Raw genomic sequence first — 21,401 nt, forward strand, 5'->3', positions numbered from 1 at the left:
ACTAACCTAATAATCTAGAAAAGTACACTACCAGGAGCCGGAGGCTGGGCCACCCTCCTCATTTGACGCCAGCAGGGCTGATTGAATTGATCCTAGAGAGGAGATGTTGCTTTTCCGGCCAATGCTACTGTAGCAGGAGAGAAGAGATGAGAAGCGCAAGTAACTGTTCTGGGGCGTGATTTGCTCACAAGTAAAATGCTACATTTTCTAATGTTGAATATAAATAAGATAGTGCATGGTATACGAGTGAGGCATAAAATATTTTTACCTATGTAAAACATAAACTTTTGTTGTTTGAGGAGCACCATTTTCCAGTCGGCCTAGTGCTCTACAGAGCATAATCGAATTGCTTGGAGCTTCTAGTTTCTCCTAATGCCAAAAAAGGAGCGTTTGGGTTATCTCATTGTCCCTTTTGTTTCTATTTGACACCTGTTGTTTATGTAGCCAATTCTGCTACAAATGTAGACTAGTGGTTGTTTTTTCTTCCAGGAAAATAGTTTTTCCAACTGAATCATTTTCACTCCTGGTATATTCCACGAAATATTCCTGCTCCAAAGAATGACACCCATTCAAAGAGGTGGGAAGGACAAAAGAGAATCTTGTTGCTTGCTAGGTCATTTTTCCTGAACATCCAGTTTTAAGCTATTGTTCCATGCAAGTTTGTAGTTGTGTATAGTAATATATGACCAATCCAAAATTGTTTTGCATTCTATTGGTTTAGAAGAGGAGATTTTGTGGTGAAAGTCGCAGGATACTAGTCACTGAGGAGAGAACTCGTGTAACCGACCCAGGGTGGAAGAACCACATCTCAATGCAAACGCCAGACATCATTCTATTTCTGCATAGATGTTACAGACCTTATGTTTTTACCTAAATACCCTAACATAGACTCTCTCTTTTTTCTTTTAGAACTGTAACATATACTTGATTTTTATACACCTTTAATCAACGAGGAATGCAATGGTTAATGTTGAAACTCATTTTGCCTAGCTCGTCAATTGATTTTGGACAAAACTGTTCGTCTAGATTTATTTTTCTGAAGATGTAAACTAATAAAAAATCCAACCAATTATATGCCCGTTAATTCGGTTGGGGGGAGAGACCCACCTATAATTAATATAAGAATAAAACCTTGATTGACCGGATGAATCACCCCACTTGCCAATATATTTCCAGTTTATGACTATATGCACAACTAATATAACATGACGCTAATAATGATCTAGGGTTTGGAAGGCACGGGAAAGGACCAACTTGTTCATGGGCGAAAATCGAGGTCCAGGTGTTTGAAATAGCAATTGGGCCTGTAAGACTAGGCTCGGGCTTGATCGGGCCTAAATCGATTTACATAATAATCTTAACTGGTAGCACCCTCAAAATTCCTCTAAAAAAGTAGCCTCAAAATAAATCAGTGGAGCTTCCTGGACTCAGCCCAGAAAATGGCCGTGTCTACCTTCACATATTAACGCCGCTCGTAACTGTTACGCTTCCTTGCATAGCTTTGCGGGTTCTACCTGGTTTACGTATTCGGTTCATAGAACACAACACAACCCACTCTGTCGTCTATATAGCCCAGGTGGCCAGGTGGATATAGGCGCAGCGGTGTTTTAGTTTACGTCACCGGAGAAGCGGAGAGTGCGTGCGCGATTCTCTTCTTGCGACGGAAGTAAAAACTGCGCGAGGGCGACAAGGACCGCAGGACGAGATGGCCGACGGGGAGGACGCCGCCACCGCGCGCCGCCGCGCCGCCATCGCCGACTACCGCAAGAAGATGCTCAACTGCAGGGAGCTCGAGTCGCGCGTCAGCACCGGTGAGTCGTCCGCGGCCCCCTCCCCTCCGCTCGGGTCGGGTCGGGTCGGGTCGTCTCCCTAGGGTTGGGACCGGTCGATTCCCATGTCTCTCTAGGCGCCGCGTAGCTGCGTGCGCGAGATCTCGTCTGAGCTGTGGTTGCGGAGTATTCCTTGCGTAGATTCGCTGCCACCGGTGCCTCGTGCTTGTTGATTTTGAGGCTTTACTGGGGGGTAATCGCTTGTTTCGCGATGTGCTTCGGTGTTACATCGGCGCCTGCGGCGTCGGGTTGCTGATTCAGTAGATTTGATTCCGGAGCGTTAAATCTGGTGGTTCGGGCGCTGAGTGCTTGATTTGGATCTGAAGTTCTACAAGTATGAGGTGACTTATGGTTTAGTTTGGTCAGCCTTGGCTATCGCTTTGAGGATAATTAAGCGTTCAAAAATTAGATATTTTTTTTGTTCATCTTCTCTGATTGAGATGTGGAGTATTTGTTTTATCACTCGGTAGCTTTGCTTATTTGGTGTTCACGAGCTTGCAAATAAGCCACGGGAAGTTTGGAGGTGTTGTTAGTTGGTGTATTGTTTAGACAATGTTGATTCTGGTTCAAACTTGCCAAATATTTTTGTCTGTGCCTTTGGACGTTATTACGCTGCTTGCCTTTCACTAGGTTCTTTTTTACGTTTTGTTGGGGTTGATTTTGGTGTTGTGTGTAAGAAGTTTCTTGGGATTAAAATAGATCACATTTTCAGCTAAGTTGTAGCTCTTGCAATCTGAAAGTGTCTCCAATTTTAAGAGTCTAATAGTGTACTGGTTTTTGAAGGAGAGTTATATGGTACAATCGGTTCTAACTTTGGGCCCTTGTATCTGACTATGCAGTCTATAGAAAGCTAGAGTATAGTAGGCTGTGTAGTTTCATATTTTGCTCTTGGTAGCTTAATCAAAGAAACGTCTGGTATATTACAATGCTCATAAATCTGTATTGTATCTCATCCCAGTTTTTTCACAGAGCAAGCTTTGGTCTCTTCTCTGTTAATCTTATTATACTTATTACTACTATACATATATATAAGGCTATAGGCGCATGTTTTTTGCTACTATGGTCAATAAAAAGCATCTGCCTCCATTTTAATTAGCTTTATTATGCTTGTTCATCTACATGCAGTGAGGGAAAGCCTAAAAAATGCTAAGAGGGACTTCACAAAGACTGAAGATGACTTGAAGTCTCTGCAAAGTGTGGGACAAATTATTGGAGAGGTTCTGCGCCCTCTTGATAATGAACGTTGTAAGTAAAGATTGTTTCTTTTGTGTTTTAGAATGTAGCCTTGTACAGATGTTTTTGAATGGATGCTTCCCCTGCTTTCTGAAAATACTGATACATTTTGTTGTTCCTTGGTATGAGAAATCAGTTTAATATTTTTACTCAATCATTTTCTTTGGCACTTCTTTACGAAGATATCACTTTTAGTTTCTATTCTTATTCGTCAATGATACAAAACTGACATCTGAAACATCTATATCTTCAAGTTATTGTTAAGGCTAGCAGTGGTCCACGATACGTTGTTGGTTGCCGAAGTAAAGTGGACAAGGAGAAGTTAACTTCTGGAACACGTGTTGTACTTGACATGACGACCTTGACAATCATGCGCACTCTGCCACGGGAGGTATATTTTTGTTTATCTGAATCATTTTCTTATCTCCTTTTTGGTGCATTTGTTGTTAGCCTTCCTATTGCAGGATCCATTTTTTATGTAGTAAAGGGATTTCAATGCTGTGGAATTAAAACTAACTTGTCCCTTCAGGTGGACCCTGTGGTGTATAACATGCTGCATGAGGACCCGGGAAATGTCAGTTACTCTGCCGTAGGCGGGTTGTCTGATCAGATTAGGGAACTCAGGGAGTCCATTGAGTTGCCTCTTATGAACCCTGAACTCTTTCTTCGAGTGGGAATCAAGCCTCCTAAGGTAAACTGGTAAACTCAACATATTTGTGCTTAGATGTTAAAGTACGCATATTAGGCAAAAGAGATAAATGTGTGATATTCTGACAATGGAAATCAATATATGTATATTTTACTCATTCCAGGGCGTTCTACTATACGGTCCTCCAGGAACTGGGAAGACACTACTGGCGAGGGCTATCGCTAGTAACATTGATGCCAACTTTTTGAAGGTGTGTCTTTTCACTTCATTGATAACAGTCAGTATTCCGTACATATCAAATAGATTACTTATATAATGGCTGAAACAGATTGTGTCAAGTGCTATAATTGACAAGTACATTGGAGAAAGTGCTCGTTTGATTAGGGAAATGTTTGGCTACGCGCGTGAGCACCAAGTAAGTCTTAAAGTCTCGCTGTTGCTCATATTTAATCACTGCAAAGCTTTCCTCTAAAAAAAATTACTGCAAAGCTAATCAGGTCTGAACTGTCATTGATCTGGAGGACCGCAAGCATAATGGCAAAAGTTGTATTTTGTACAAGCTTAGCTCAAGAGTTACTTGCGACTAGATATTCAAGCTGTGATATAATACTCTTTGACCAAAAATGTTGTGACATCCAATCATATTCTACCGACACTCGAAAATGGAAGATATGTTTGCTTCTAAAGTTAAGCATAACTTAATGTGCAGATATCATTGTTAGTTTTTCATGAGAAGAAGAAAACTCTTTTGAGTTGATATAGGGTCACTACCAATTCAATAATAATTTCGTTACCTCTTAATTCATAGCATCATTCATTTTAGTTCCATTGCTCACTAGTTTTATTTTTTCTTTGTGACAAATTTGTTCTTATCTAGCCATGTATTATCTTCATGGATGAAATTGATGCCATTGGTGGCCGAAGATTTAGTGAGGGAACTAGTGCTGATCGTGAGATCCAGCGGACATTGATGGAGCTCCTTAACCAGTTAGATGGATTTGATGAGCTTGGGAAGGTAAACTTAAATTAATCAGATGTGTTAATGTTTGGCAATATAATTTTCTAGGTATCTTAATTTAACCCACATGTGTACATGTTATGTGGTCTATCTTTCATGTCTAGAACACACCAGGGAGGTAATTACCATGCGATTGCATTTGCAGTATCAACCATGAAGGCGATTACTATTGTAACTTCTAAATTGTGCAAGATCAGCTGATCTGTTTAATTCTGTAGCATTGATCAAAGGCATGGCATATACCTTAAGATGAATCTGTAATATAACAAAAGGTTTACTTCAGCAATTGGAATACTGGAGTCCTGAAAGTACACATCTGGCACAATATTGCTTTATCATTTGTGTACTATTTGAATTTCTGGTGAATTTAAAATTGTCTTCGGCAACTATTTACGGTGGCGCCAGTTATATGATCTCGGCAGAATTAGGATGTCAGGTCTTGTTTGTCCAATTGATCATGTAAGTGATCTGTTTTTTCTGAAAATATCCATCCAGGTCAATTTTCTTGTTTTACAGAGACTAGATATTGCAAGTTAGCAACTCGTTTGAATGGTGGCATGGTTCTGCATGGTCAGCTACTACTGAGCTGAAACTCCAGTTGGGGATGTTTGGAATAGGATGGGACCTTTTAGAATACTGGATATAATACCAAATGCTCTACTTGCTTGTATAGATTTTGTGGGCTGTGCACAATGACTCGCATAACTTTCTGTTACTCCTTTCAACTTCGTTCTGATATTAATATGCATCTTGTTTTTTGTACGATCTGTATGGATTCTGGTTGACAAGGATATTTTTTCTTGAGCAGGTAAAGATGATCATGGCAACTAACCGACCTGATGTTCTTGACCCGGCACTCCTGCGTCCTGGACGCCTAGACAGGAAGATTGAGATTCCACTACCCAACGAGCAAGGAAGAATGGAAGTCCTGAAAATTCATGCAGCTGGTATCGCCAAGCATGGGGAAATTGATTATGAAGCCGTCGTGAAATTAGCTGAAGTGAGTTATATGTGTGATCATATCTGACTTTCTTATCTCATTGCCTAGTTTCTCCTAACTTTGTCTGATTTTAGGGTTTCAACGGGGCTGATCTCCGGAATGTCTGTACTGAAGCTGGTATGGCTGCAATTCGTGCAGAGAGGGACTATGTAGTTCATGAAGACTTCATGAAGGTGCGCTGTCTCACACTCCCTTCTATTTGTACCTCAACAAAATGTTGGTGGCAACTGGTACGGCACTGACATTGAATTTCTATACAAACTATATTTCTCAGGCTGTGAGGAAGCTAAATGATGCAAAGAAGCTGGAATCCAGTGCGCACTACAGCACAGACTTTGGCAAAGAGTAATGTGCAATGCTGATGCAACAATCGATGTTGCCACAATGCATGTCGTATACCATCGAGGAGCTCAGCTGTTGTGATGCAAAAACAATAGACAAATCAGATAATTATGTTCAGGCTTCCTAGGCCACCACTCCAGTCCTCACCATTGCCTGAAGTGCACGATCACTGTTGTCAAGCTGACCACTGGGAGAAACCATTCGAGACATTGCTAATTTTGCACCAGCTCTCGTACTTCTGTGATGATGAGTTACCGTTGGACAGCTTACGTGCGTCATTAGTCTGGTAACTCCGGTTCGGGCTGTTCCATTTCCATGTACTTTTGACAGTTTGATTGCCTGCTCAGTAACAGAAAAATGGATATTTGTGTTCATCTTTACATGGTGATTTCCCCTCTTCTGCATGGTTCTGGTTCACACTAGGGATGTAAGTGGGTACCCAATGATAGTTCTGGTTCTCCACTTAGATCATTTTTTTTAGATTAGCTAGGTGAGAGTCTTTGGTTCATTTTTCGAGTTTTGGATCGACCCAATGCCCTAAAAAATTACAAAACTTGCATCCATATTCACACGCCTTCCCATCTACTACTGCATATGGTACCCAAATTAGCTAGTCTGACCAGTACATTCTTTTCTGGAACGCTGGATAATAACAATAATAAAACCTATGATAAAATTATTCGCGTAATAGGGCACATTCAAATCCAGAGTCAGTACTCAACAAAATTACTCTGCCAACATGAACTAGGGAGCCCTTTAAGGCTGCTGTACAGTTTCTAGCAGTTGAAAACCAAGGACGGCCTCGCATCATCACTGCCTGTTTTTATATCTTGAAGTGCTTGTACCCGTTATCAGAGCTCGTCATGCCCTCTTCCCAACCGCCCATTTTTCTGCTGCCGAAAACCACTTGTTTGATACCCAAGTGTCTGCAGGTGCATTCAAAGGCAATCGACACCAAGAGTGAATTAGTTTGATGCTAAATCTGAAAAATAACATATGAAATTTAAATAACATATGAAATTTCATCAGGCATGTTCTGCACTTTTAGGTGATGACATTTCATCCGCCCGTTTGTGCTGGAAGTGCTACAAGCATGGGGTTTTGGACAGCGCTCGACGAATTGGATCACAATGCTGTTATCCACCGCGTCGATGCGCGTGCTGCTCAATGGCCAGCTAGGTCGGCCTATTCGTCATCGGTGCGGCCTGCGGCAAGGTGATCTGTTGTCTCTCATGCTGTTCATTTTGGCGTTGGACATTCTCAATCGGCTTGTTGCGAAGGCTAGTACCGATGGCCTCCTCCAACGATTCTGGAAGCCCGTGTGATCACAACCACCTTGGATATCTTCGGGACCGCATCCGGCCTTATGACAAATCTGGAGAAGTGCTCCATAACCCTGATCTTCGGTTACCAGGAAGCTTTGCAAGGTGTTTAGGCCATCCTCCGATGCCAGATTACTCCTTTTCCAATTAAGTACCTCGACCTTCCATTGTCCACCAAGAAAATTTTGAAAGTTCAACTTCGGCCATTCATGGTGGTTGTCACCGCCAAGCTACCATCCTGGAAGGGACCGTTGCTTCAGAAGAGTGGCCGCCTAACCCTTGTGAAATCTGTCATGTCTTCGATGCTGATCTACACCATGATGGTGGTCAAGCTGCTTGCTTGGGTGATGAAGGAGATCAATGCTATCTGTCGCAATTTGCTCTGGTCGGGGACCAACGCATCGGTGCGAGGAAAATGTGCCGTCGCATGGGGTGTAGTTTGCAAACCGATCAAGTACTGCGGTCTAGGCGTCCTTGATCTTAGGATTGCCAGCTTTGCCTTGCGTACTCGCTGGCTCTAGCTCTAGAGAACTGATTGGGATCGAGCTTGGTCCGCCCTTCAACTGCAGGCTGAAACGGAGGTCCAAGCATTGCTTGACACCTTCGTTTATTTGCTTCTTGGCAACAGCGAGCGCGCGCTCTTTTGGTCGGACGCTTGGCTTGCCAGGCGCTTCATCAAGTCCCTGGCATCTGTTCTTTGGGCGTCGGTTGGCCCTCATGCTGTCCGCACTCGAAAGGTGGATCATGCCTTACATGGCAGACAATGGATACGCGACATAGATGGGGCACTGTCCGTGCAAGCTCTTATGGACTATGTCTCGCTCTGGCATCGCCTATCGGAGATCCGGTTGCATGAGGAAAGAGACGATGTTTATGTTTGGCGCTGGACCACAGGTGGGGTATACACGATGCACTCGGCATATGCTATGCTTCACCAGGGCAACATCTGTGATTCGGGTGCCGACAGACTTTGGAAGTCCTAGGCACCATTGAAGGTCAAGTTTATCATTTGGCTTGCGCTAAGACGACAAATTTGGACAGCGGACATGTGTTTGAGGTACGGTTTAGACGCTCACTCCGTCTGCTGGTTTTGTGATCAGGAGCCTGAGACTGCGGACCACCTCTTGGTCCAGTGCTCCTTCTCCAAAACCAGGTGGGAGGCTCTTTCGTAGGCTCATCATGCTTGTGTTTTCCTCCAGGAGGCCTCCCTTCAGGAATGGTGGTTTCGCATCGTCAATGTGCAACCACCGCGTGCACGGATAGGAACTAACACGCTCTTGATGCTTATAGCTTGGCATCTTTGGAAGGAACACAACACCAGGCTCTTTGATCTTCGCTCCTCAACGACTCTGCAGCTCCTCGAGAGGATAAGGCGGATGTGGACTTATGGATCCTGGGGTGCGCGCGCCACTTAGGTCATTTATTTTTGGAGTAGTTCCTTAGGTTTCACGGCACCTTGTTGCCTCTTGTGTGAGGGTTTTTCTTCTCGCGTTGTGTTTGTTCTCAAACTTTGTGTTCATCCCTTTCTTAATATAATGATACGCAGTCCTTCTGCATATTCGAGAAAAAAAACATTTCATCAGACATGTTGCGCACTTTTAGGTGATGTTGCTTGGTGATACAACACGTCTAAACATGTGCCATACTTGAATGGAACCAGAAATCTGGAATAGCACTAATAACTCGATCATATACCATACTTATATACCATATCTCAAGATTATAAAGCAAGCACTAAAGGAAGAAACAACAAACAAACCTTGTAAGTGAACTATTTCAGCTGCATCCCAAATTCCATCATCTTCCTCCTGACCTTGTGATGAGCAAGTGCTACAAATTGAAAGCATGGATAAGAAATACATTTGAACTACCTGCAACCATCATGTCAACCAAGGCTTCCTTGGCTTCATCCAGCTCCTTGGCCTTGTAGAATCCTATGGATGAGAGCCTTCTAAGTGAACTGATTCAACTGCATCCCAGGTGCTATCACCTTCCTCGTGAGCTTGCACGCCGAGGTCATGCACCCTCTCTTGCAGTAGGCGTTGATCAACGTGTTGCAGACAGGGATTTCAATTTCGTTTTTCAATTTTTTTTGTTCACCGGTGCTTATGCAACTCGCCACACAAGTGACGTATGTTGTTGCCAACATATTCATTTTCTGTACCTTCGCCTTACGGGACACCCTATATAATAGACACATAGGTAAATGACTATAACTACCATCATATGGTGGATGTTCATACGTTATTGCTAACGTATTCACTTACCATATTATCGCTTTACGAGACACACTAGACCCCTACCTCGCACTGGTTGAGCCCCCGATATTAACCGCTATCGAGATGCATCCCTTACCTTCTTACCTTTGTCGTTGATTGCGTCGATACTACATGAGTGAAATGACATCATAATAAATAGCAATCAACAGAATTGAAAGACATATTAAACAGTCCTAATACCCATACAACACAAAGGTACATTATACAAGTCTCATACATAAGGTATAATATAGCTATTTTTTAATCGTCCATAAGTTTCGCGAAAAGAAACTACGCCCTATTACATAATTCTTAAATCCACTAACTTAAAACTCATTAAGAAAGAGATGAGTTAGAGATCATGTTTAAGTAGATTATCAACAAACAGAGGCACGAAAAGCTCTAAGATAAAATGAGGAATATAATAGAGCAAACACTTAGAAACTAAAGATAAATTTTGGTGGGTTGTGTTAGCGAGGTTGACATGTTTTATTATCTCATTCTAAGTATTTTTAGGCTACTTTATTAAACCAAGCTTTGATATCACGCTGTGGGGGAGCTGTTTAAATAGTATTCGAACTAATCTTAGGATGACTATTTTCCATAATAACGCCCACAATGATTAACCAGAATACAATTTCGGTAGTCCCGGTATGTGTTTACTTCTAGGATCAGAACACACGCCTTTATAATAACCACATCATCACAAGACATAATAAAGAGCGAGTAATTAAATTTAGTTACAAATCTTTAAGTAGATTAAACTTTACAACAAAACACATAACCTGAACAATTCTTAAAGTAGTTACACAGCGGAATAAGTTACATGACGATAAAAGATGGGTAGCATTGTTTGTCCTAAGGTACTACCCCAAAATAACAACACTCGAGTAGAATGACATTACTCCTACCCGTCGTTAATATCGGCGGACGTAAAGTAGTCAAATACTAGTTATTCCTCACCTGAAAAGCAAAAAAAAAAGCATGTGAGTACGAAGATACTCGTAAGACTTGATCCATAAGAGACTTATAAATAGACCGACTTTAAGAAGAATGCATATGAGTAATTAGCAAGAATTTGACAACAAAGGTTAAGTAACTTCATATGTAAAAGTGATTTGGACTCAAGTGTAAGCATTTGCACATAACCAAAACACCATTGTATCCTGATATCATCAACATAACAAAGCTATAACTTGTATCAGTTCTTCATCAACATCACCAGCTATATCTTAACACTCCATCACAAATATCCCAATAACGAAACTCTACGATTCATGTAAATGGACAAAAGTATGCTCATAACCGAAAGCGCGGTAATTCAAATTGCTTTTACACCCTGCAGGGGAACTCCTTTGCCCACATGACATGAGGACCATTCGGTTTGTGCTACCCGCTAAAGTACACACAAGGGGGTACTCATGACAACCTTTTCTAATTAAACCATGACCATTTGAACATGCACCATTTTCTAATTGAGGTCTACTAGGGCTACTCCCAGAGCACTCCAATTACGCCTAAAGATATGGAGGTAACTAGAACTACTTCTCGAGCAAACTAGATACATCTACAAGCCTATTATGCCCACAACACCATTACGACGTTACCTCTACAAGGCTATTATGTCTATGACACCATAGGCCCACGAGCCAAAAGTTCACAACTACAAAAGGTATTCAGCTTATCTACCATTTTATCGACATGTGATAAGTACGAAAAGTGCTAAAACCAACAACAACAACGAACAATGCTTAATCGATTCAAGCGAGCCTATAACATCCGAGACCCCCTTCTCGAGCCATCCCTATTGCCTACCCGAATCTTGTCTCATCCTTACTGACTTACACATCCCTCCATCATTATTCTATTTGTAAATAAAAGTAAGCTCTAAGCTAGCGAACGATGATCGAACCACCGCTCGACTTCTACCGATGACCTAAGTATTGCTAAGCATAACATATTCATTTTAAGTTAGACCATTGAGTGATATACACAGGGTTACAATGGATCAAACGATAACAATACCAATGAAGGGTAATGCAACAATTAGGATCTACTCCCAAAATCCAATATTTAACTAGACAATCATGCAAGATATACATATAGCATAACTTATCAAGTTAGCACAACATAAGATCCAAAGTAATGGGATCAGTATGCTTATATGCTTTCCTTGTGGTTCGGCTTGATCATAATTCACAGCAATGAAATCCAGATCACCCTCGATCATACCCGCGTTACCCTCCAGTCCTTCGTTCACTAAAGAAGAACGCGTTCAATGATGAATATTAAAGAGATGCAATGAAAAGTGCTACATGATGCATAACAGTAGTGGATGCATCCTAATACCAAGCCAATAGTATAAGACATATAAAAGAACAAAGCAGTTTGTGAACTAAACTTCACTAGAAAATTGACATGCATTAAGAGTATCCGGGTTCCACCTTGAACCTCCGGGTTCGGACCTTTCAGGTTGGGCCGAAACCTCTGGGTCAACCTTCAGTTTGGGTTCTCGGCTAATTCTGAACTCAAAATAATATGGAACCTCCGGACTAGGTCGGACCCTCAGGGTTTGGTCGGATTGTTCGGGTTTTACTCCAAGCGAGGGTGCTCGGTTAATTTTAACCCAAATTACCTGGAACCTCTGGGTGTACCCGAACATTTCGGGTTCGAGCAGACTTGCAACTCGCAACGATTTCCTCGATCGACTCATCGTGCATGTAAAAGCCCATCCCACTTAAACATGTATAAGGACCAATGTAAGTATTCTAAACTCAATTTACACACTAAACAACACGAAAACTCGGGTAGATCTAACTCGGCTCACCCGGAACCTTCGGCTTTAACCCGAAGTATCCGGGTTCCTGCAGAACTCATGTTTGCGACGATTCGCTGCTCGATTCGACTTGCATATTGAAATCCAAACCACATCAACGTGCAATGACACTAAGGTATTAGTTCTAAACCTAATTTACTCACTCTACACACTCGATTCACTAGCTATCTCATACATTCTCCTCCTACCATGCATTGGAGAAGAGAAAACCCCGATGCTGCAATTTCAGTGAGGAAAGGTGATGAATTTGAGTTGCCAAACCTTCAAATATTCATGCATGCGAACAAGAGTTAGATGGATGGAAAGCTAAGGAGGAGGTGGAAACAACAGTATAACATGCATACCTCAAATCCTAGTTGCTTGATGTGAGATTTGTGTGGGAAGTGAGAGTTTGAGAGAGGGAAGAAAAAGAGGTGCTGCTGTTCTTACCTCTTTGTGCTGACCAGTTGAGAGAGGGGGAGAGCAAGAGTGAATGAGTGAGAAGAGAGGGGGTGGGGCTGCTGGTAGCGCCCAAGAGAGGGAGGGTGAGGTGTGGGGCACGCTAGTGGGTCCCACATGTTAGAGACATAAGTTTCAACTGCCCAACATTTCTAAGAAAAGAATTGTGCAGTGATCGCAACGACATGGCCCATTTTAAATGAATTCGCTCATAATGCATAAGTGGAGCTTAAACTAAAGAACGTTTGCGTCGGGTATTTTTCAAAATGCATAGCCATTATCAAATCACCATTTTAATTAACAGGCAAATCCAAAATGCTAACAATTAAACATGATGCTTATGTTGTTTATGATGTATGATTATACTTCACGACATGATTAAGAAATTAGGATGTGACAACACAAAGGGGATCTGCCACTTGAATCCTCGCTGGGATTGGCGTAGGCGTTGAAGTAAGGTACCTTGGAAGAGAAGCAGAGTGGGAAGGGAGAAGAGATCATTGAGGATCTCCTTCAACTTCTTGATGATGGAGCCTCGTAGCCTCATCGTCGCCCACGCGGAAGCATTCTATCGCTAGACGCATGTGGGAGGGGATCTGGGTTTTCAAAGGAAACCGCCGTGAGTAGAGGGCTGGGCTTGACGAAGGAAACCGCCACGGGTAGAGGACTGGGGTCGCCAGAGGAAACCACCGTTAAGGAGGGTCGTTAGACCACTCGGGAAGAGGAGGGGGTCACTGGGTCGGGATGTCGATGCTGGTGGGAGGAGGCGAACATGGTTAGGTTGGGCGGGATGGTGACTAGGTTGGGTTGGAGCGGATTGGATTGGATCAGACTAGAGGTTGCCTGGCTCTAGGTATAAAATATTATGCTCCACCTTAGATGCAATGTGTGTATAACCAAATACATGTACATATGCTTAATTGTTGGCCAATTTTTTTGGCCATTTGAATCCAGGGAGGTCCGACCATGAGCGCCTCCGCCCCTATCCAACGGCACGCCAGCCTCCGACCCTATCCAACGGCACGCCAGCCGCGCCCATTCCGACCATGAGCGCCTCCGCGCACGCGGCGTCCCTGCCTTGAGACACGCGTGCGGCTTGGCGTTCTAGACGTGCATGTCGACGGTGACACCCGCACGCACCATTTCGTCCAACGCCCTGCGCGCGGTGGTCATCATCCGGGATCGACCTGGCGAGCGCGGTGAGGTGCCCAGTCCGGGCGTGGGCGCCGGGCGTCGGGGACGAACCCCCGCGCGACACATTTGGTCGAACACCCGGGCGGAGTCGTGGGGGTGTGCTGAGCGGCAGCGGGCGAGGAGGAGTCAGCTGGGGAGGTGGGGGGTCGGCGACTGCGAGGAGGGAGGGGAGAAGGAGCGGGGAGGTGAGCGGGTGGCGGAGGGAGCGGCCGCCCAAGCTTCTCGGAGCGGCCGCCACGCGTTGGGCTAAAAACAACGCACCGCTCATTGTCTCTCACATCCAAATCCCCGATTCGCGATTCCGCCATTGCTCGATCTCTCTTCTTCCCGAGCGTCGCAGTGCCCGTACCGCGAGGCTGCGTGCTGATGGCGAGGCCGCTGGCGGTGGGCCCGTCGGGCGCGGGTCCCGCGGAGCCCCGCGGCCGGGACGCGCCGATGCTGCTGCGCGTGCACGTGATCGAGGCGCGGGGGCTCCGGGCGATCTACCCCAACGGCTCCAGCGACCCCTACGTGCGGCTGCAGCTGGGGCGGCGCCGCGTGAGGGCGACGACGGTGGTGAAGCGGAGCCTCAGCCCCGTGTGGGACGAGGAGTTCGGGTTCCTCGTCGGCGACGTCGCCGAGGAGCTCGTCGTCTCCGTGCTCAACGAGGATCGGTTCTTCAGCACCGACTTCCTCGGGCGCGTGCGGGTGCCCCTCGCCGCGATCATGGAGACGGAGGACCTCTCGCTCGGCACCGCGTGGTACCAGCTCCAGCCCAGGACCGGCGGCAAGTTCAGGAGGAAAAGGCGCGGTACTCCCCTGCATGCATGCATCCCCCCCCCTCCCCCCTCCCCCGGGTGCCCTTGGATATTTCCGCTCTCTTGGGAGTAAATACTTCATTGGTGATAAGCAATGGATGTGATGTGGGTACGAAATAGAAGCTATAGAAGTGAGCATGGGAGATTAGTTTCTGTTGAGTTTGACAATTATTGCATCTTATAATAGCTGTTCTAAATGTTCAGGAGAAAAACCTTGATCGTGTTGTTCATAGTGAAGATTTGCTACTTTCTAGAGCAAGCCTCTCTAACTGAGTGATTTTGTAGAGTCACAGGTCTTAATTATTGTTCCTTTCCCTACATCAGATGAATGCTTTAGTACTGAGATCATTTCAAACTTGTTCAAAAATAAAATGCAGCTTGGGACTAGCATTATTCACTTTTTAATTCTGTTATATTGCAGGTGAAATTTGCCTTAAGATATACTTATCGGTTAGGGCCACCATTTGTGACGACGCACATAATGCCCTGCCGCAACTTATCGATGATATAGCGTCCAGCTCGCAAAGGTCAGTTGAAACAAATGACTCGTCCTTATCAGCTGCTGCTAGCAGCCTGGATCTGTCAGCCTGTGGCGGCATGGATCAGGCATCTCGTAGTAGTGCGGATTTGTTGACCCAAACCATCGTGGAGCAACGAGCCCCTAGAATTGCAAGGTCACCATCCTGTGTCAGCACAGGACAATCCATTCTTCTGGAGCCTGAAGATGACGATAGTGCCACTGCTAATACATCATCAGTAGTGGAGGTCATGTCTCGATACTTTCGGAAATCTGCTGATGCTGCACATTCTGTCACATCAGATCCCCTGTCCATAGACCAGCTTCGCGATGCACAAATGAATTCTGAATCTCTTGAAAATGGCAAGAACGGCACAGTGCCTGAGGTTAGTCTTGATGAACTACTGAAAATTATGGGGTCCAAAGATCAAATTCGTGAAATGCCAGGAAACTTGCCTGGTGGCGTGCTGGTGGACCAATCTTACATTATTGCACCAGCTGAAATGAATTCTCTGTTGTTCTCCCCAAATTCAGATTTCTGGCCAGCAGTCGCAGAAGTTCAAGGAACAAATGGGTTTCAAATTGAGCCCTGGAAACATGAGTCCAACGAGAATTGTTTGAAAAGAACATTAACTTATACAAAAGCTGCAAGCAAATTAGTTAAATCTGTTAAAGCTACAGAAGAGCAGAAATACTTGAAGGCAACTGGAAACTCTTTTGCAGTTTTGTCTTGTGTTAGCACTCCTGATGTTCCCTGTGGTACTTGTTTCAAGGTGGAGATATTGTACTGCATAATGCCAGGTCCCCAGTTGCCATCTGAAGAACAAACCACACAACTTATTGTAAGTTGGCGTCTGAACTTTGTTCAGAGTACGATGTTGAAAGGAATGATCGAGAATGGGACAAAACAAGGCCTTGCAGAAGGATATTCACAGTTTTCTGAAATACTGTCCCGGAAAATTAAAATAGTTGAACTTGATGATGCTAATAACAAAGATAAGATTTTAGCTTCATTGCAGACACAGAAAGAATCAAACTGGAAGTTAGTTGCCCGTTTCCTTGGGACCTTTGCGTTCATATTCTCTCTCAGTACAGCACTGTATATCATTACACATCTTCATTTAGCCAAGCCCAATATGGTGCAAGGGGGGCTTGAATATTTTGGTATTGATCTTCCAGATTCTATTGGAGAGGTTGTATTTTGTATCATTCTGATCGTTCAGGGGCATAATATCTTCAAAGTCGGTCGACGCTTTTTGCATGCCTGGAAACAACGTGGTAACCATCTCTCTATTCTAAAAGCAGTGGATGTTTTATTTTTCAGTATCCTCCTCTACCTTGTTCTTTCTATGGTTTCTTCAGTCCTCTAGTTGATTTAAACAGAACAAATTCTTCTTCTTAAGAACTATAATATCACTACCTTTCACTGCAACTCCAAAATTCTCCATTCCCTGGTGACAAAAACATCTAATTTGTATTTCTCTCCTTTCAATATTAGGTAGTGATCATGGGGTCAAAGCTCATGGCGATGGTTGGTTGCTGACTATTGCACTTATTGAGGGAAGAGATGTAGTGGGCGCAGGTACACCTGGCTTGCCTGATCCTTATGTAGTTTTTACCTGCAATGGAAAGAGGAAAACTAGCTCAGTCAAATATCAAACATCCGATCCAAAATGGAATGGTCAGTTTTTGCTGCTTCTACATTAATATTCTCTCATCCTTGCGACCTCAGAGAAAAGAATTTGCCTGATTTTTTTATTCTTCAACTCATTAGAGATATTTGAATTTGATGCGATGGATGATCCTCCAGCAAGGTTGGACATCGTTGTGTATGATTCGGATGGATCATTGATTGAAACTCCTATTGGTCAAACAGAAGTCAACTTTGTGAAAAATAATTTGTCAGATTTGGGTGACATGTGGCTTACGCTCGATGGAAGGTTTGCCCAAGGCCACCAGCCCAATTTACACCTACGGATCTTTTTAGACAACTCGCGGGGGACCGAAGTTGTTATGAATTATCTGGAAAAGATGGGGAAAGAAATTGGTAAGAAGGTAAGAGTTCTCCAGAACTTGTTTTAGTGTCATTTTAAGCATAATGCATTCTACTGAGCTTGCATGACTGAATGTTCAGATGCACTTGCGCTCTGCTCAGACAAATTCAGCATTCCGTAAGCTCTTTAGCCTTCCTCCAGAAGAATTCCTTATCGATGATTTCACCTGCCATCTAAAACGGAAAATGCCACTTCAGGTAATAAGGCTCCACTATTTGTTCTAACTTCTAATGCGTTGAGTTGGCGTTGATTTATTTCTTCATCACACTGCTGAATTTTGACTTGGAATAGCTTATATGGGCTTGTATGTAATCCTGTATGCCTTTTAACTTCCCATATGCAGACCTAGACCTTGAATGTGTGAAATAAATCAATGTAGATACTGCTCCATCAGTGTATATATGAAGTCCTCTTTTGTTTTATTGGAGCTTTAGTTCATTATTTCATTAAGACGACAAATAAAAACAAAACACAAGAGTTGTACATATATGTACCGTTCATGGTGGTTCGCTGAGATTTCTGTGTACTTGTTAGCCATTGTATCGCAAACTAGCACTCGCCACAACTTATTATCTTTTGCATCAGTCTTGGTCAGACTGATCAAGAACTGAAATAGTTACCATTTTTCACAGGGGCGACTCTTTCTTTCCCCAAGAATTACTGGATTTTATTCGAATATATTTGGCCGGAAAACTAAATTTTTCTTTCTTTGGGAAGACATTGATGATATCCAAGTTGTTCCGCCAAAACTAGCAACAGTTGGCAGTCCATCCTTGATTATCATCCTTTGCAAGGACAGAGGTCTGGAAGCCAGGCATGGTGCGAAAACATTGGATCCTCAAGGAAGACTGAAATTCCATTTCCAGACATTTGTTTCATTCAATGATGCTCACAGGTACATTCCTTTTTCCCTTTCTTCTATTTTTCATGATAATCTGCAGAATTCTAAAGAGATATTGAACCAAAAATACATTTGTTTAAAAGATGATTACAGGTTAAGAATCTTCTTTCGTTATCCCTCAAAAATGAATCTGCTTTCGTTGATCATTATACCCCACCACCAGATGAAGTGCTTTTAAGTAAGAACTATCATGAACGGTTTACCAAAATTTGTTATCTCAAGTTCCAGGTAGAATGTCTTCAACAATCAACATACTTTGAAATTTGAAGCAGAACATCTGACATGACAGGGGAGAAAATAATATCTGGAATTTCTTTATTGTGCAGTATAGACTATTTAAGGTATAGTTGGTGTTGCGTTATGCTCAAGCATAGTTTGATGGCCTACAACCCAATCGTGTTACCCCTTTGTGTATAAAGCTTGTTAATTTGTTAATCACATTGATTGAAATAGTTCCATAGTTCCATTTTCTGTGGATATCATCCTATTTCAAAGAAATCGAATACGGTACAATGTGTGTAAATAAGTAAAATTTCCTAGGGTATCACGCTCTTGCACCTAATTCACATGTCCAAAGTCCAATCCAGGTCCTGGCTTTCCACTGGTAACTAGCAGCTAAATCGCTTCCCAGAGTGGACCCAGAGAATAGAAATTTGGAGCGATTGTTTGGGAGCGTGACTGGTCTCATTTTGGTACAATGTTCACATTTGAAACTGGAATAGGTAAACTGCGCAATTTGTCATACGAGCAGGATTGTTTCTGGAACCACAAAATTGAACCATTGCCTAACCAGAGATTCTTTTACATCAGTCAGCCAGGTGTTATTCGTGCTTCCATTGATGAAGACCTTTGAAGTTACTTCGAAGCCTTTTCAAGCCATGGAATATTCCATGGTTAGAGTCCTTGCATAAGTTGTTAGAAATGGCACTCTTTTTGGGGCATTGTGTGGGCTTGAAAGGAACTTTGTGGAAGCTAACTAGAAAGAAACTCCACAGGAACACAAATACTTCTCCCCAAATTATATGACTGTGCATACAAAATTGAATAATTGGTATCAAGTCATCCTACACATATTTTTCAGGAGAATAGTGTAAGCAAAATAATAATAAAATTATTTTTATTACTAATAGATCCCTTAGTAGTAGCTTGTTATACTCTGTTTAGATTCTATGAAGCATCAACTGAACTCCCATTCTCCCATTATTATATGCAAAAAGCTTGTCTTGTCAAATAGAAATAGTTGGTGCAGTGCTAATATATCAAACAAATTTCTGACAGAATTATTATGGCACTTTGGAAAATGCGGTCATCGGGTCTAGTACAGAAGGGTGACATGATTGATAAAGAACCAGAACTAAAGGAGCTTCCCTGTGAAGAAGGTTCTCTATTGGCGAACGAAGATGTTAACATGTCAGAAGTCTACTCGGTAGTTCTTTCTGTTGATGTGAGTCTATATTTCTTATCAACGAACACGTCTGGAACCTCGTACAATGCAGTCGCAAAGACATCTGTTGAAATCTCATGAATTCTGTATTTGCAGGTCAGTGCCTTGATGGAGATGTTCTCCGGAGGCTCACTGGAACACAAAGTGATGGAGAAAGTCGGTTGTGTTGACTACTCACCAACAGAATGGGAGCTGGTAAACCGTAACATATACCAACGGCGTATCAGTTTTAGGTTTGACAAAACCTCATCAAAATATGGAGGGGAAGCAACGACCACTCAACAAAGATATAACTTACCGAACCGAAATGACTGGGTCATTGAGGAGGTGATGACACTCCAAGGCGTCCTCCACGAAGACTACTCCAGTGTAAGATAACGAAAGCTGAGTTTGACGACAATGCCTGTATGTTTTACTTCAAATTGCCAGATCACAGTGTTAGCCGAAATTGCAGATTCAGATTAAGTATCACATGATAAGCACTCCCTTGAGACCGAACACATGCAGCATCAAGGTGTTATTAGGGATTGCCTGGTTGAAGGGCACTAAGAACCAAAAGAAGGCTACAAAGAACGTCATGTCGAATTCTACCAACAGGTTGAGGGAGATTTTTTCAGAAGTTGAGAAGGAGATCGCATCAAGGAAAGGTACCGTTTTGAACACACCAACTTTCATCCCATCAATAAATTGCTGAAATGAGTTTGGGTTCGGGACAGAAATGATAAAGGTTCATAGAGCTACGTACCATCTAACAATGCAGTTAGTTCATAATAGACCCCTCTGCTATGTTTACTAACTCAGCAGCTGCTGCTATGTGAAACCACGCTACTTTCTTTGATCTGGAACAGCACAGCACTGACTTGTACTTTTGCAATGCAAATTCCAGGTGCCAGCTGATACCCATGAGAGCCAAGCATAGATTGATTCGAGTATATTAAAGAAAGACACCAAATATCGGGGTAAAATCTTCGGTGCAAACTAGCAAATGGGTGTAAACGTGTAAACAACAAATATCGTCCATCCAATCCCCATCCAAATGTTACGCTTGATCTCACCATCCTACCAGTGGAGAGGTTTGATCTGCAGAAAACTCCCATACGGCTATGAAATATCGTGAAATAACCTCTTCACTAGTAAGATGATGGGATCAGCTACAGCCTTTAGATAGGGATCAGACGAACGACATTCATTGTTTGCGTTTGCTAGTTTGCACCAAAGATTCCCCCAAATATTAGCTGCAGAAAAATCTGCCGTTGTAGCTGGTTAGCTTCACTGATTGTTTCAGCTCTTGCCGCTACTTCTGCCGGCCCAGTTTTTGCACAGATGGCCAGCCTATGCGAAAGAGAGCTTTTGCACAGATAGCCCCAGATATGTTTTCTCCTCACACGTTTGATTAATTCAGTGTTGCCAGGTAGGAATTCAAGCAGAACTGTATATATACGATCAAAATACGTCACAGAATTACAGGAATGAAATGTAAAGAATGAATCTCTCTTGTTGCAGTAGTTTTAAGATAGTCGAATATGCAAAACAGCTGTACAAAAGAAAACTTGAAAGTAAACTTGCATT

At 43.0% G+C, this 21,401-nt stretch overlaps 2 protein-coding genes across 2 annotated transcripts; both read left to right on the top strand.

Moving 5' to 3' along the window:
• Nucleotides 1–1,579: 1,579 nt before the first annotated feature.
• On the top strand, nucleotides 1,580–6,451 carry LOC133922448 (26S proteasome regulatory subunit S10B homolog B-like). Its single transcript, XM_062367798.1, has 10 exons — nucleotides 1,580–1,811; nucleotides 2,955–3,074; nucleotides 3,317–3,453; nucleotides 3,592–3,753; nucleotides 3,875–3,961; nucleotides 4,040–4,126; nucleotides 4,589–4,726; nucleotides 5,538–5,729; nucleotides 5,804–5,902; nucleotides 6,004–6,451. Exons 1-10 carry the CDS (start codon nucleotides 1,706–1,708, stop codon nucleotides 6,076–6,078), a joined length of 1,203 nt encoding a protein of 400 aa, XP_062223782.1. The 5' UTR covers nucleotides 1,580–1,705; the 3' UTR covers nucleotides 6,079–6,451.
• An 8,016-nt stretch (nucleotides 6,452–14,467) lies between these two features.
• Nucleotides 14,468–21,343, top strand: LOC133922449 (C2 and GRAM domain-containing protein At1g03370-like). Its single transcript, XM_062367799.1, has 10 exons — nucleotides 14,468–14,909; nucleotides 15,338–16,711; nucleotides 16,932–17,114; nucleotides 17,208–17,488; nucleotides 17,568–17,684; nucleotides 18,120–18,382; nucleotides 19,667–19,832; nucleotides 19,929–20,201; nucleotides 20,287–20,479; nucleotides 20,719–21,343. Exons 1-10 carry the CDS (start codon nucleotides 14,486–14,488, stop codon nucleotides 20,727–20,729), a joined length of 3,285 nt encoding a protein of 1,094 aa, XP_062223783.1. The 5' UTR covers nucleotides 14,468–14,485; the 3' UTR covers nucleotides 20,730–21,343.
• The last annotated feature ends 58 nt before the right edge of the window (nucleotides 21,344–21,401 follow it).

Source organism: Phragmites australis, chromosome 6, assembly GCF_958298935.1.
Source record: "Phragmites australis chromosome 6, lpPhrAust1.1, whole genome shotgun sequence".
NCBI lineage: Eukaryota > Viridiplantae > Streptophyta > Magnoliopsida > Poales > Poaceae > Phragmites > Phragmites australis.